The sequence below is a fragment of the Protopterus annectens genome, chromosome 9.part0 (assembly GCF_019279795.1).
Source record: "Protopterus annectens isolate FY-2018-M chromosome 9.part0, PAN1.0, whole genome shotgun sequence".
Classification (NCBI taxonomy): Eukaryota; Metazoa; Chordata; order Ceratodontiformes; family Protopteridae; genus Protopterus; species Protopterus annectens.
The window spans coordinates 1,278,849,887-1,278,867,867 of NC_056743.1; the positions used below are offsets into that span (position 1 = coordinate 1,278,849,887).

The 17,981-nt window shown below is 39.1% G+C and overlaps 1 protein-coding gene across 2 annotated transcripts in view; it reads right to left on the reverse strand.

The window, feature by feature from the left end:
• The window catches only part of LOC122811999 (serine/threonine-protein kinase 10-like), a 504,844-nt gene that overhangs the window by 23,263 nt on the left and 463,600 nt on the right, over nt 1-17,981 (reverse strand). For both annotated transcript variants that reach the window (XM_044084213.1, XM_044084214.1), the window contains exon 18: nt 8,633-8,746. In XM_044084213.1, coding sequence (XP_043940148.1) covers nt 8,633-8,746 — 114 coding nt within the window. The remainder of the gene's footprint in view (nt 1-8,632; nt 8,747-17,981) is intronic.

Here is a 17,981-nt window from a genome sequence, read left to right on the forward strand (position 1 = left end):
AAGAGTGTCAGGAGTGATTTGTGACAGATGAGTACCAGTAAGAGTGAAAGGGAAGGTCTACAAGAGGGTCGTGAGACCAGCTATGTTATACGGTTTGGAGACAGTGGCACTGACAAAAAGGCAGGAGTCAGAGCTTGACATGGCAAAGTTGAAGATGTTAGGATTTGCACTGGGTGTGACGAGGATGGACAAGATTAGTAATAAGTATATTAGAGGGTCAGCCTAGGTTGGAAGGTTTGGAGACAAAGCCAGAGAGGGAAGATTACATTGGTTTGGACATGTGCTGAGGAGGGATGCAGAGTATATTGGGAAAAAGATGCTAAGGATGAAGCTGCCACGTAACAGGAAAAGAGGAAGGCCTAATATAAGGTTTATGGATGTGGTGAAAGAAGACATGCTGGTGGTTGGTGTGACAGAGCAAGATGCAGAGGACAGGAAGAAATGGAAACAGTTGATCTGCTGTGGTGACCCCTAATGGGAGCAGCCGAAAGAAGAAAAAGGTAGGAGCAAACTACATAGGAAAAATTGGAATTGTGGGAACAATACATACGAGGAGAAATGAGGTTTAAAAAAAGGCAGGACTTAAATGAGCTATGTAACATTTGACTGAAAATGATTGGGTAGATTATAAGTTATGTATAATGTTTGCAACTGGGAGTGTGTCAATATGGTTTGTGATGTAAAATGCTTGCAACTAGAATTGTGTCAGTGTGGTTTGTTTTCATTTGTATAAATGTATGATTGCTTATGTCATAAGTGATGGTTTAATAAAGATGTTTCTTGTTTAAAAATGGGGCAAGAAATTAATAATGTATGTAATGTTGCTTAGGTTACATGATATATTGCAACATATGTGAAGCATAATGTTTGTTAATTTTAACTTGTTAATACACTTTGATTAATTTTATATGAATGCAAATGTACCTATCTCACAAGTGGGAATTCAATAAAGTTGTTTAAAAAACATACATTCCCAGTTCCCTTTTTCTTCTCCGTCCCACCTTCAACATTTGCTATCTACCTGAGGAAAAATTATTTTGAGTCTGCTTGGGGTATAAAATGCCTATGTAAACACTTCCAAGCATAGCCAGGAATGTTCTTATTCCTAAACTTGAATATGGCCTACCCTTGCTCATCCTTCTGTCTGAGAAAATACTCACATTATTCAAATGGCCCAAAACAAAATGTGCTGATTTGCACTGCTAGCAGGCCACCAAATACATCACTGTGACCTTTTAGGAACATTCAACTAGCTACCAGTACAAATTACAGTCAGCCTACCATTAAGTTACATATATTGCAAGGTGTACCATGATAACACTTCAGTATGAGTTAACTGAAACCCTGCCTCTGCACTACTCTAGTACAAGACCTGATCTTAACAATGCTTAGAAGGGTGCTTAACAATTGTTAAGTACCCCCTACACATTGTTAAGATTATGTCTGGTGTAAGGGACCTAAAGGTGACAGTGCTGGCCTGTAAACAACAGGGACAGGACATAAAATGGCTTCATTTCAACTCCATTTCTGGATGCTGTCTACAACATTACAGCCATTAAAATATATCTGGAACCAACTGCTTCCCTTAGACAGAGAATATGTATGGACATAAAGCGATTCCCAACTGCTTTACTGGTTTTTACTGGTACAACATTTTGCATTTTTTTGCTTTATTTTATTTTCCTGTAACTAGTAGTATGAGGAGCAGATAAATCTCCATGCACTACAAAGAATTATGATCAGATCTCCCATCATAACTTAATATTATGTGCTCTCAACATTGATGCCAAGATCCACTTCTCAAGCTTCAGTCTTAAGATTAATTCGTTGGCATCCATGTCTGAACACATAATAAGCAGGTTACGGTTAGAGACCTAATTATAATCCTTTGTTATTCAAGGTGGTTATCCTTCATCAATCCCCCCCTCATAGCAAACTTACCTACCAACGATCAAGTCTACTCACTTTTATAATCCTTTACATTATTCAGGATAGTTATCCTTCATCAATGTCCACCCCTCATTGCAAAACTGCCTACCAAAGATCAAATCTACTCACTTGGAAAAAACCAAGATGAGACCACAAACTTAGTCAGCCCTAGATTCAGATTAGCCAAGGAAAAAAGGCATTTTCAAGACTTGTTCCCTCTTCCTGGAGCATCATCCCACCAAGATAGTGAAACAACAAACATTGCCTGGATTCAGCACAGATTTGAATGAACAGCATGTGAAGCAGTTGAGATGTATATGCTTTAGGAATTCTGTATAAACTAGTGCTCTCACTGTCTTTCTCTCATATATGCATACATACAGGAAACAAAATGCAAAGATCTTAGTGATGACATTGTACTTTATGTCAGCTATGACAACTTGATACAACTCGAAGAAAGGCGAGTATAGAATGGTCTTGCTCCTACTAAAGAATAATGTGAACCTGATAAACGTAATCCTGAGATTTATGGATTTATATTTTCCAGTAATGGCATACCACTATCCCCCAAGAATGCAAGTTCAATACATGAGATGACCACTTCAGCTAGTGACCTCTAAGAATGGCTAATTATCATTACAGCTTTATAAAAACTTCATCAAAACTATAGCGACATTAAGACAGCTGATGAGGAAAGATATTTAATATAATTGTGTAGAAAGCAGCAATAACCCCAGAAAAGCTGAAGAAAGAAGTGACCTCAGACAGTGTAATATCTTATTTTCATTAAAGCAGCCCTATACTGCTGCAAGCAGATGCAAGCCCTGGAATTCTTGAAACAGTATTAAGCCATATACAAAATGGGAACCCAGAGGGTGATTGCATATGCCAGCAGGTCTCTATCACATATAGAAAAAATATGCAGCCAAACTAAGAAGGAAGGGCAAACTTGCAATGCAACTAGACACTCTCCACTGAGTGAATTTTCTTTAATTGCATTTTGTCATGATTTGTTGAAACTGCACTGGTTTATATGGAGTGAGACAGTGGTACACTGCGGTGAGTTTTTTCACTTTTCTCAATGGCAAACTGACCATAGAACTGGTATACATAAGGTAGGGGAGCGTGAGAAGGAAATCTCTGTAAAAAATATATATTTGTAAGTCTTTATGCTTTTCCAAGTTACCTTTCTTGATTCTGAAAAAAATTGATCAGCTGATCAAACACAGGGAAATGAAAAGGAAACTAGCAGTTGTCTGAGTGTGTGAGCGTTTTCATACGTATATTTATGGGGTAGGCCACAGTAATAATGGATCACAGACATTACACAGTATATTTAATAACCATGAGTCAAAAAATCCATTTAGAACATAGAAACAGTCCTTAATACCAACCATATTAACTTACTGTGTTGCAAAGAAAAGGAAACGGCACTCAGCATATCCCATGACTATGAATGAAACAAGAGGGAGAACCCAAAATGAAAGTCATGTGATCAGTGCCCATACGTATAATCTCAAAAAAGAGTGACATCTGTTTAACAGATTTCTGAATCTAAAAAAGTCCTTTGAAAGTACTTTTGATATTTACATATACTAATTTGTAAATTTCTTTGTCTCAGGGTAAGGAGAAACTCCTGCGATATTGCAGTCTTCAAACTTCAACACAAATCTCAATAATTATACACTATTGATCAAACATTAGACTATCAGTAATGTGCTGCTTTTAAGTGTGTGTGTGTGTGTGTGTATATATATATATATATATATATATATATATATATATATGTGTGTGTGTGTGTGTTTATGTAAGTTCACATAATATGTTAGAATGTTATCTACTTAATGCATTGCAAATAATAATATTGCTGTAAATGCACTGCTGATGTATATTAATACTCCATGTATGGCCACTGGTGTAAAAACAAAATGCTGTCATAGCTTGTACACTTTTAAATGGAAGTGCATTTAATACAAGTAAGTGGTAGGAATTAAGTCTGTGCTACCTATAAAAATGGGGTGATAAAATTTTGAAAAGTACTGCCCCATCTACCCCATCCTGAGCCCATCACTTCTCCCAAAGAATTCTGTCTTTGTTTTAAGTTCTAAGTTATAGAGGTAGCTCTAAAAGGCATCTGTTAGTCTTAACTCAATATTGAGAATTTTCTGGCAAAAGATTTGGTAGCCAAACACCTATTCAATGCTGCTATCAGACAGGAGACCCACAGTGACTCTCCAAGTCTGTTTCTCCACAGAAATGTATCAGTGACTCCTACTGCATATGAGCACAAGCTGGCCATCGGTCAAGAGTGAATCAGGAAAAATCTGGAAGTAGAGGGTGATGAATTATGCATTACAGGAATTATGTAACTTTCATCCTTTGTCCCATTTGCAGTTCTATGTTATATATTAGCAGTGGTCAGTTTTTATAAGAACTTTGGTAGTATTTTGAAAGGTAACGAGTTTACAAGGGAGAGTTGTTCAGTAACTGTCTTTTGGTGAGTATATCTCCTTGTGTGTATTGAAGTTAATCATTATTAATGTGGACTCATTCTTTTGAATCTGTCCTGACCCCTGAGTTTTACCAATATGCCAAGAAGCTTCCGTGCACATCTGCGTGATACCACAGATGTGTACAAGTAGGGTCCTCTGTTAACCACTATTAATTTATGGGGATTTGCTTTGCTATCTAGAATTCTTTTACGTACTGTGATTTGCCTTAACGTATGAACCCCCATATGTGACAGTGTGGATGCAGAGAAAACTGAAGAAGAAAAAAGATAAGAGAATGAATAACTTTAGGTCCAGTCAGTCAGCACACCATGGGCAAGTTCTGTTGAAGGTCAGTAGAATGTTGTGATACACAGGGAGGGTTGGACTAAAAAAATGTTTCTTTAGTTCACTTTCTAGGGTGTTGTAATATAACCCCCTTGAATTACATGCACAGGTTCAGAGATCTTACAGAGGAAAAGCATGAATTTGGTGGAGGTTGTGCAGTGGAGATCCACTAGGATGATAAAGGGAGATGAGTGAGACTGCAATACAAAGAAACTCTGTATGCATTAGGCATTTCTACTTAGAAATCGGAGAATAGGGAGACATGATAAGGAATTACACTACTGTCAAAGTAAAGGACAGCTGACAAATCAGGTATCATTTAAGGAAGCTTTTTTTTTTCTACAGGCAAGTGTTATGCCCCTGAAATAACCAGTCAGAGAAGGTACTATAGCATATGTCAATAGCATTTAAAGAAACAGAGATGGGTCAAAATAGATAGAGGAGGTGGAAATGGAGAGCCCACTTCATAGTGGCTAGCTGCAACAACTGGATGCAGTTAACCAACACATGATGTTTTTCAACCATTAAACATGTACGCTCACAAGTAATGACCTATCCGTAGATTCATACGTTCATAGGAGATTAGTAGGTTATTGGCCCTAGGGCCTTTATAAGCCTAGCCATGTTATGCCCTTGTTCCCTTATTGACCATGTTGTAAGGTCTATATTTGCAGTGCAAGTCTATGATCAGCACTGACTGCCCTTATCCAAGAGGGACATAGGTGACACCCCCAGGGTAAATTTATGGTCTCCCATCCAGTTGTTTAAGTCACGCTTAAATAGAGTCATTGAGGAGCTCTGTTTTACGTGAACTGGGAGTTTGCTCCAGAGGAGTGGCAATCTCTGGGAGACATATCTGTCTCTCCAGCATATCCTGTTAATGTTGCAGGTTAGGTTAAGATCCCAAGTGAATCTTGTCCCATTTGACCTGCGGATGTGCAACATTTCTATTACAGCAGGGTCTGAGACTGTTCTGTAGGCCAGGCACAAGTTGCCTCTCAGCAGCCTATAAGACACAGAGTACAATGACAGGGCCTTCAGTCTGTCCATGTAGGTCATGTGTTGAAGGCCCTGAATTTTCTTGGTGAGAAATCTCTGAAGTCTGTCCAGCTGCTGCAGGTGTCTGGTGAGGTGCATACAGAAGGAGTGTTGTACTCTATTAGTGGTCTGATGAGGGATGAGTACAGGGGAGTTATAACATCCTAAGCTCTGGATACTATACTCTTACTTATAAAATGTGCAACATAGAAAGCCTTCCTTACCTCTGTGGACACATGGTGATCAAAGTTAAGGTTGCTATCAGCCTGTGCTCCCAAATCTCTCACCAGAGGGTTTGTGCTAAGTATTGTAATTTTCAGGGACTTTCCCTTTCCTGAAAGGGATGATAATGCATTTTTTGCATTTAGTTTAAGTCTGTAGCTTTGGCACCAATCATTTGTCTGTGTAAGCCCTTTTTGTAGTATGTCAACATCAGTGGGGGACTCAGTGATTGCACTCAGTTTGCAGTCATTGGCGATCTTGGTAAGCCACAGACCATCTATTTTCACCTGGACTTCTGAGAAATAGATTCCAAACAGTAGAGGGTCCAGCACAGATTCTTGTAGTACCCACTGGTAACTGGTGTGCTGGTAGAGGTAGAATCCTCAACTCTGACTGTATGTGTTCTGTTGGTGAACCAGTTGACTACCCATCTAGTGACATATGGGTTAATTCCCAGCTGGGTGAGTTTTTCAATGATGTCTGAGTGGGGGTTGTTAAAATCCTTAGCTAAGTCAAGATAGGATGTATGTACTGTTTTGCCTTCATCCAGGGCTTTGGTGACTTTCTTGAAGAAGTCCAATAGGTTTAATAAGCATGATCTACCCTTAATGAAGCCAAATTGGGTTGGGTCAAAAGTTTGAAGATCATCTATGTCTTTGTTGATAAGGTCCATGATGATTCTCTCCATTGCCTTGCAGATAAGGCCAGTTAGGCTTAAGGGTCTATAGTTCCCAGGGTCAGTTGATAGACCCCTTTTGTGCAAGGGAATTATTGTTGTTCTTTTCCACTCTGCTGGGACAAAATCAGTACTTAGACTGTGGTTGAATGGAGTGCCAAGTGATTCTGCTATGTCCTGTTTTAGACCATTTAGTAGGCAGCCTGGGATCTTATCCAGTCACCTAGAGGCTGTCTTTTTGATCATGGTGAATGTGGTTCTAACCTGCTGTTTGGAGATACTAGGTAGAGGACCAGTGACAGGTATGCTTTGGGGTATGTCTGGTGGGAACAGGGAGGTGAAGTTCGCATCAAATCTGTCTGCTAGAGGGTTGGCGATATCCTCAGGGTCAGTATGAGTGGTACCGTCTACTACAAGTTCGGCACGAAGCTTGATCCATGGCTGCATAGACTACAACTCAGATGACCTGGGATAAATTAGTGGTCCAGGAGCTGGAGGAGCCAGTGAGGCAAGCTGAAGTGAATGACAGAAGCAGTCTCACTTATCCTGGGGGATAGATGGCAACTCAATCCACTGCAAGACTGATACCAACCAAACAGCTAGCTGTCTCACAAAGTGCAACATAAAGGTCAAAAACAAGTACTCACCAAGCAGAATGTACATGCTGTACCAAACGCTGTGTGTGTGTGTGTGTGTGTGTGTGTGTGTGTGTGTGTGCCTGTAAGGGTCTCTCTTTCTTTTCGGCTTTTCCCGGTTAGGGGTTGCCACAGCGGAACTCCGGTCTGCTAATGCTTGGCAGTCGCTTTTTATGGTGCCGAGTTGCCAGCCTGACGCCCAACCTTCAGCAAAGGCATGCCCATTCACGCATGTCTTTCGGAGGCCACTCGACCGCGGGGAGAACATGCAGACTCCACACAGAAGGCACTCCAGCCGAGAATTGAACAGGAAAACCTCTTGCTGTGAGGTAACAACGCTACCGCTGTGTGTGTGTGTGCCTGTAAGGGTGCATGTCAAAATTGCCTAAAAACCTGTACTATAGGACTACTGCTCACTCAGACTGCCATAGGGTAAGGAAGCAGAACACTATATAACCTGATAAATGCTTGAAAAATGCTCCCACATGACTGGCTGTATAGGACATTCAATTGACAGCAGTGCTGATGGTTGTGAGATTGTGTGTGTGTGTGTGTGTGTGTGTGTGTGTGTGTGTGTGTGTGTGTGTGTGTGTGTGTGTGTGTGTGTGTGTGTGTGTGTGTGTGTGTGTGTGTGTGTGTGTGTGAGACAGACGTGAGAATACAATAATTTGTATAAGCTGTTCAGCACTGACAGGAATATAATGGGTTAAAGGAGACTTTTGCAGTGAAGTTTATAAATGCAATAACAATCCTTTCACTTGTCCCTTGCTTACTGCCATTTGAAAAGAGTTGGCCTGCATTAAAATCTGTATACTTAATAAGTAGCTGGTAATCCTCTAGAATGGTCTGTTTTCTTAATAGTTTGTGTAAGCATTTGTACAACACAGTACAAAAGCTGATATGGAATGTAAATTCTACCAACTGTAACTACATAAACACATACACAGATGGATGATTGTTTCAGGGTAAACTTTAGAACAGTACCAACTGGTAATTCTCATTTGAGCCCAAAAGATCAATGAGGGGATGGTCATCTAACAGTGACAAATGTGAAGTGTTAACTAACTTTTTCCAGCTTTGATGGTGAAGAAGAAGACAGAAGTAAAGCAGTACAACTGTAATATCACTAAGTATAGCACAAGTTTATTTATACTTCACACTAACTTCTTCAGTTGTAGAATTCAAAAACTCTTAATCCCGTTATAGTTGTACAGCTGTCAGATACTTGAGAGATGTGAAGCAAAGGCTTTCATGTTCTTTCTGTGACAATGGGCTAAATCAATCAGAGTTCTTACCTCTTTCCTGGCAATGAGTCTGTCTTTCCACTCTTTAAGTTCCATTGTGTGCTCATCATCCAGCTTCTTCAGTTTCACCTTTTCTCGATCTACCAGCAAGTGAAGCTTTTCATTCTGTTTGGAGAAACAAACCAATTAGTTGGTACAGTACCAAACTTGTTTAACATTAAAAATTAGGAACAGTCAATGGGAACAAATGTTTTTAGCAAATATTTATATATTTCTTTCCATGTGCGCATGCGCACATACACACACACACACACACACACACACACACACACACACACACACACACACACCTGTGAAATATAGCAGTATGAAACTTTGCTTTAATGGCACCTACTCTGACTCTTTTGTTCCTTAATATTTGGTGTGTAAACCAATCCCATCTAATTACTCCAAAGAGGTAACTTTAGCAGGTAGTAGCATTAGGACTTTTTTACCAGGTACTAGCACTAAAGTGGAATTGTCGTTAACTAGGAGTGCACATTGTAAGGGCCATTTACTTCATTGCTTTGCAAATCTGTTGAAGTACATGGTTCGTACCCATTTCATTTCCTTAACCACTACTTATTTGGAAATATCTGATTATCAGTAACATCTTCATGACATTCATTTGCTATTTCAGAAACTGTTCCTTTTCTTTTGTCTTAGCATTGTGCAACTGTTGGTTTTCAGGTTTGCCATGATGGCTAAAGTATTTGCTTCACAGACAGAAGGTACAGGGTTTGATTCTCACCTTTGACGGGAAATTGGCTATGCTTAAAATGGTCTGCAAAAGATTAGGCTAGAAAAATTGCATAATCAGCTGCTGTATAAACTAATTCATTCTCATTTTTTTGCAGCATGCTTGGAAGCCATGTCTTCATTAAAATATTTGCTGGTAGGAGGAAGAACAAATACAAAAATTTAGACTTGCTGCCTCATCTTTGTTTGTTGACTTTAGTGAGTGATACAGATAGTACTTCTCATATTTGTGCTCACATGCTATAAGCAAGTCAGTCCTTTTCTTCAAGTAGCCTCTTGCTCTTCTTCTTCTGCTGGTCCACATGTTGGCTGGCATCTCAGCAAGTTATGTGATCTTCAAATTGATCTACAGTTTCTGGGACAGATATCTTTCAGACTTCATACTGCCTTGCTAGCCTTGGCACACTAGCTTCCCTGAGGAATGCCACAACTGCCCCTCTAAAGTCACCATCACTGTAAATGAAACCACTTTAACATCATCTGCTCTGGCATAAAGATATTCATGCTAGTATCTGGACTGACTTTACACCCATGTAAACTTCTACCAGCTGCCAAATATCCTTGTGTTACAGTGCCCATAACTTCATGACTGACATCCAACTTATGTTCTATGGTGTATTACCCATAACTGAGGTAGGATTGCATGCACACTTACATGCATTTGAATAATCTCCACTGCCACCATCAAAGGCTATCCTACCTACATGCTTATTTTGGAATTAGAACATGATGCATTTTGTACACTACAGACACTTAAGCTTAACATTTCGTACACTACAGACACTTAAGCTTACCATTTTGTAAACTACAGACAAACTTACCATTTTGTACACTACAGACACTTAAGCTTACCATTTTGTACACTACAGACACTTAAGCTTACCATTTTGTACACTACAGACACTTAAGCTTACCATTTTGTACACTACAGACAAACTTACCATTTTGTACACTACAGACACTTAAGCTTACCATTTTGTAGACTACAGACAGTTAAGCTTACCATTTTGTACACTACAAACTTACCATTTTGTACACTACAGACACTTAAGCTTACCATTTTGTACACTACAGACAAACTTACCATTTTGTACACTACAGACACTTAAGCTTACCATTTTGTACACTACAGACACTTAAGCTTACCATTTTGTACACTACAGACACTTAAGCTTACCATTTTGTACACTACAGACACTTAACTTACCATTTTGTACACTACAGACACTTAAGCTTACCATTTTGTACACTACAGACACTTAAGCTTACCATTTTGTACACTACAGATACTTAAGCTTACCATTTTGTACACTACAGACACTTAAGCTTACCATTTTGTACACTACAGACAAACTTACCATTTTGTACACTACAGACACTTAAGCTTACCATTTTGTACACTACAGACACTTAAGCTTACCATTTTCCCCATTCACAGTGCAACAACACTGGCTTTTTTGTGCTCGGAACTTAAGTCTTGCCCCTTGCTGAAGGGCACCAGAGTACTCCTGATCTGTTGTGAATGCTGCAAAGATGTCTGCCTTGGAAACTCCATTTTTTACTTTAGATGCATCAGATAAAGTCACAGCAGAATGTAATTCCATTTTCCTTCCTTGAAGATGTCCAATTTTTATGTCTTTAGACACACCTCTACAGCGCTGATTATGATTCAAAAGGCATCACTAGCAGTCCAGTCCACCTTCGTGAATGCATTACTCTCCTTGTGATCAGTTGGTATTAAAATAAGCTAGTTTAAGAAGTAAGCTTGCTTGTAAATAGACTGATGCTATTCCTCATCTACAAAAAAGCAGGCTGTTCCTTTGTCCATGAAATTTAGACAGATGTGACTTAAACCCAGCTTCATCTATAGATTGACTCCTCTCACTTGAACATGCCAGATGGCTCTAGCATTTAAACATTTAATGTGACCACAGATGCAAAAAGTGATTCATTGGGCTTGCCCTCCCAAGCCATTACTTTTTAGTCACAGGATAAAGACATGGTGGTGGCTCATTTTGATGAGAAAATGAGATTCTCTTACCAGGAAGAAATCAGGACATCAGAGTCCAACATCAGCCTACAAACATGCTGTGTATTTTTCTTCTGGCATTTCGGATTGTACTAGAAAGAATGAAAAAATGTCAGCTTGTATTGCGGCTTGCTGCTTTGCTAACTAAAAGCAACCATCATATACATTTCCCTTCATAGTTCTTGCCCTGCTCAGGGTGGATGTGGAAGACAGTATTTCCTTCTTCTAAGAAGTGGACACAACCTTGCATTGTGATGTACAATGTACATCACACTTGTGCATTAGGAAATTATCCTATGGAGGTTAGTAGGCTTCCTAAAAAATGGGTTACTTTCTGTTGTTTTATTGTTAGATAGAGAGGCTACCCTAGCCTTTGCCTGTGTGATAGCTAGAAGTCTAAAACCCTAAGTTATTATGCTTCTCATGCTGGCTATTTCTGTAACTCCTTGCCTGTCCCCTTCATCTAGTAGAGCCCTGACCAGTCCACCTTTTTGTTTTCCGTTAACCTTGTAGCTGGTACCTGATCATTACTAGATATAAAGACTCCATCATATCACTATAAAACTTGTACTGCTTAGAGCTTTGGACTGGCCCTTTAAAGCCATGTAACTGGTGTTTCCCACCTCACACAGAAACAGTCCTTCTACAAAACACAGTAATTCAGTCCTTATGAGTCAGAAAAGAGTACTTTTCTATTTTAGTTGTGTTCAAAATGGGTATCAGCTCCTCTCTAGCACTCTAGGCTCTCTCTGCCTTAGCATGGTCATTTATTTCCTTTCTTATTTATTCTTTTTCTGGATCCATCCAGACCATAGTATTCATCCAAACCCCATCACATTCAGCCATCTTCCACCATCTTCCTAATTGAGTATCCCTAGCACACCACCTACTTCTGGAGACATTAGTTACCCCAGATGACACAGATTCATGGGACAAAGTGACATTTATTAGCAGTTGCTAGGGGAATAGCTGTTATACTTTCCCATTCCTTGGTCAGTTTCAACATGAAAAGCTGCAAGCTGTCTTCAAACATGCTCATGTTACCACTTGTACCAAAGCAGAGCCAGCATAGCTATCTTTTAGGCCTGTAGGCTGTGCTGCCCCTGGACATCTACTTAAGGTTATCCCTGAAGTGAAGGAAGAAAGCCCAAACCTGGTGGGCTGTTTACATTCAATACATATTTCAATAAATGCAGCTTCATCTACAGCTTGTCTAATTGTTTGCCTGGTTTCTTCATTAGTCTTCAAAATCTGGAAGATTTAATAGAACTATTCACTCTGGGTATCTTACCTTCCTTTTGGGACAATAAGTGCTGCTCTACAACTCTTCTTGGGGACACAGACAGAGACGTCTGTCTCTACAGCTCTTGACTATTACAATTCTGGAAGTCACAAGTTTACTGCAATGATACGGATTGTTTGTAGTCTTGATTGTTTTTCTTCCTTGATCTTTAATGTGTTTGCCTTATATAAATTTCTTCATTTGCACCTCTATGACATTCCATCTACCTTATAAGTAACACAGGACCTTGGTTCAACTGCTTCAGCCATTACTTCGGCTTCAGGCTACAAATTTCCATATCCATTGAATCTGGCTATCTTCTGGAGTTTCTATCATAGAAATATTTCTGTAATTGATGATTTCTTTCCGTCATTTCCTTTACTTTGGATTTATTAACAGGCATCAGCAAAATATTCTCAAGTAGGTAACTTGCTTCTTGATCTTCTGCTTATTAAAAACTGAGCTGGTAGATGGCAGTCTTCATGGCAGTTGTTACTGCCCTTTCTCATAAGATTTTTTTGCTATTTGGATATTTTTCTGCACTTGTCTATGGGATTGTACATTATATGCCTGAGTTCCCACTCATATACAAGTCTTCGGAATTCATGACTTGTGTAATGCAGTCCGTTGTTGGATATGATAATATCAGGTATTCCTTGTCTTAAGAATATTGACTTTAATGCATGAATCGCACTTGAACTTGTTTTGCCTGTCACATTGATTATTTTAGGAAACTTTATCTACATACATGAGACATATGGCTTCCTTAAACTAAAGCAAATCTGATCCTCCTCTTAGAATGCATCTTTTTTTCCAGGATGAAAGCACCCTGATCTCCCTTGGGGGTCTTTTGACTCTCACACCCACATATCTATCTATCTATCTATCTATCTATCTATCTATCTATCTATCTATCTATCTATCTATCTATCTATCTATCTATCTATCTCTATAAGTATACTGTCACCTAATTTGAGGGATGGTGATATTACATTTGGTAAAGAAGTGGCTGAGTACAAGTGGATTACATGACTGAATGCTGATAAAAAAGTCATCTAAATGCCTCAATTAGTATTAAAACTGTGTTTAGACAATGACAGAAAATATTTATTTTAATAAATATAACTTGTGCTGGTTTGAAGCATTCATTTAGATTATATTCAGTCAGTCACTTGTGTAGGCATTAAAATGTTTGACAAAATGTGCTGTTTCTCCTATATATATATATATATATATATATATATATATATATATGTATGTATATATGGCACAGTGGTGCAGCGGTTTGCATTGTCGCCTCACAGCAAGAGGTTCTCCGGTTTGATTCTTATCTAGAGTGCCTTCTGTGTGGAGTCTGCATGCGCTATCCTGTATTCCTGTGGATTTCTTCCGGGTGCTCTGGTTTCCTCCCAGATTACAAAGACATGCATCTGGAACATTTCTCCCTGGGCCTCTGCTGAAAATTGTCTTGTTTCATGTCAGACTTACCTGGTAAACAAATGTTAAATAAATAAATATATTATCTGCTTCTCTCTCTCTCTCTCTCTCTCTATATATATATATATATACATACACAGTAAATAAATATGGGAATCATATAATTTTCATCGAATGTTGGTTTGGTCAACATCTGTTTAGTCAATAGAATTTAGTAGACTAAAGAGATGGTAGAAGGCGTAAAAGACCAGACATTTCATGGGTTTGAGTTATGCTCTTTCACCAATATTGTGCAATCATGGAGTTAATATATAATTTGCAGGTGGGCTTGTTCCCCTGAAAAAAATAGATGTTTTTTTTTGCAATTTTGCATGTGCTGAGATTATCGCTCAACACACATGAGTAGCATTTCCATGTTTGTGGTTTCAAAATTTTTTGTCACTGTTATGAATGTCAATATTTGGGTCAATGATCATTTAAAACACACTCATAAATATGTGTGTATGTGTATATATATATATATATATATATATATATATATATATATATATGGTTCCCCTTCACAATCTCGAATTACTGAATGCTCGAAATTCAGTAACTCTAAACTGTAAAGTCGAATCAACAAAAATCCCGAAACCCACAAGCACGAAAACAAAAAACCCTGAACATACAGAACATATACATCACACAACACGCACACCATAAAACCCACATCACATAAACTACAAGCCCTACACTACATGCACGCAGGGGGACAAGCCCCCCTGCACCCCCCCCATCTGGGGGGCTGCGCCCCCACACCCCCCTACTTATATATTCTAACTTTGAGATCGCACTAATACACAAAGTAAAAAACACCACACAGACATTTTACACTGCCTCGCACACACACACACACACACACAAATACAGACACATCCAGCACTCACACTCATACTCCCATCTAACCAACACACACAACTTTCAAAACACACACATACACTCACTTACCTTAACTTCCATAAAATATCCCGACTCACACACTTCCCATCCCGTAGCTGACATGCATAAGTGCGAATTTGAGATATTTGAATTTGCGCTTATGGGTTTTCGACTTTACAGTCTTGAGTTACTGAATTTCGCACATTCAGTAATTTGAGATTGTGAGGGGGATCTATATATATATATATATATATATATATATATATATATATATATATATATATATATATAAAATGTGTGTGTGTATATTTATTTATATATATATATCTGTGTGTGTGTGTCTGTATATATATATATATATATATATATATATATATATATATATACATACATACATATATGTATATAAAGACGAGGGTCCCTATCTGTTGATCAAGTTTTTAGAAACTTGAAATTCATATGGTCGAGACCATATGATCGAGTTTTTGAAAACCCAAAGCTTTTGAATGGAGATCGTGGTACACTGCGGATCGGGAAACGTACCCTTTTCCTCATTGTACTGCGATCTTGTAGTTGGTATATACAATTTTTAAGGGGTGTATGGGATGCAGGGGGGGCAATGTAAAAAAGGCATTTTTTGTGGGTTTTTTTTTTATTATTATGTTCTCGACCATATGAATTTTCAGTTTCTGAAAACTCGACCATCTGACATAGATCCAAACACACATTTAGCCGGCATAATGGTTAAGATTTTCACCTCACCTATACAAAGTACAAGGTTTGATCTTGACCTCTGGACAATGCCTGTATGGAGGTTGCATGTTCTCCCTGTGTCTCTGCGGGGTTCCTCCTACCTCCCAAAAACATGCTGAAGAAGAGTGGAATTGTGGGTAGCAGTACAGACTCTAGTAGGTGACCTATAGGAGGAGGTGTTGTATTGACCAACCACTTTTGGGAATCTACTGTGGTGTACAATATCCTAGAGATAGGAGGACATGTATCACAGATTGCGCACTGTGGCAGGGCTAGCCATTCAGTGGTGTAAAATAAGGCTGTAGGTAAATTGGTCATGTTGACTAATGTCGTCAAATGGACATGGGTATTTGCCGGTGATAAGTGAGTTGAGCACTCAACCTACTCCATCCTAAGCCAAGGACCCATTCTAACAGTAGGAGGGGTATATGTGCCCCTATTAACCAGTGTGCACTTGCCATAACCTCCAGCAGCCCTCGGTCAATAAGCTGCTTGCTCGCTAGTATCAAGTTGCCCAGCTTGGGTTACTTGGGATAGCTCTGTTAAGTGAAAGCTGGACATAAAACCAGTCAACCTGTTAAGCATGAACTAAAAATTGTTGCAGTGTAGTTTCACTGACAGGATGGAGCTTGAAAATGGATGACATGATGGCAAGGAGTAGGCAGAACATCATTTGTATCCAGGAGACAAGGTGGAAGGGCAGTATAGCAAAGCTACTTGCCTTGGACTCCAGAGTCTACTACTCAAGAGGAAGACAGGCTAGAAATGATGTAAGAATTGTGGTGAGGGAAAGGTTTCAGCATACCATGAGGAATGTCATCAGAATTAGTGTCAGACTCATCACATTCAAACTCCATTCTAACGATAGGGCAGTGTTCATAATCTGAGCCTTTGCCCCATATAATGGTTGTGATAGTGAGGAAAAGAGTGCATTTAAATAACAACTGCAGCACCTACTATAAAAAGTAGGATAACATGAATTGGTGTTGATAATGGGAGGTCTTAATGCACTTATCTGGACAAAGAGAATAGGATATGAGGACTACCTTCGTCCGCATGACTGAGGCATCAGGAATAAAGAAGGAAAATCTATTTTAGGCTTCTGTCTGGGAAATGTATTAATGGTGACCAACACATGGTTCAGCAAGAGAGACCATCACAAAACGGCATACAAGAGTGGCCAATATGCAACTCAGGTAGACTTTCTTCTAGTAAGGAAAGGGGAGTGTGGTAGAGTCAGGAATTGCAAAGTCATCCCCAGTGAAACAATTGATCCAAAGCATAAACCACTGGTTGCCACAATGAGCTGCAAGCAGTGGCCAAAGAAGTCTGTAAGATCAACTGAGACCAGACTGAAGACCTGGAAGCTGACTGGAGGGAAAGCACAACAGTTCAAGGAATTACTCAGAGCTCTAGCACCTCAAGAAGAAGAGGGAATAGGTTGACTTGAAGAAGAATGGCATCTTCTCAAAACAGCAAGTTTGAGGCCTCAAAACAGATATGTGACCAAACCAGGTATGGAAATAAGGTACTTAAGGAAAGCTGGTGGTGGAATGTAAAAGTCTGGAAAGTCATCAAAAGAAAGAAAGAAGGACTGCAGGAAAAAGTGTGTGATAAAAGAGATGGACCAGGCTAGGAAGGAATACTGGTTGGCTAACAGAGGAGTTGCACTGGCAAAAAATGCATCAGAGGCACTCTACCAACTCAGTAGATGGCACAAAGAAATTATATTAGGTTGCAAGGCAAAGAAAGAATGATAAAGAAGATAGTCAGACACCCTTCATAAGAGATACCAGTAACAACCTGCTCATCAGTTCATAGGACATCAAAGGCAAACGGAAAGAGTACTTTCAGCTGAATTAAGAAAACTCCACAGAAGCTGTACTGCCTGTGAAGATAGGTGAAGGATGCCAGCCTAGCAAGATAGAATTTTGTAGATAATTCTGTCATTTGTAAATATTAATATAAGCCACAGGCTTGTTCTCTTAAATGGAAGAAAATGCTGTTAGATGTGGAACTGCAAAAATGTAACAACAGTGCAATCTGCTGTAACAAAGCTGATAAGTCAAGCATTGTGAAATTCTTTGATCTAAACCTCACAACTGAGATGTCTAGAGGGAGGCATTCTGCCTATTGTTTTGAGGCCAGAGTTAATGGCTAGAATTTACATGTATAATTTA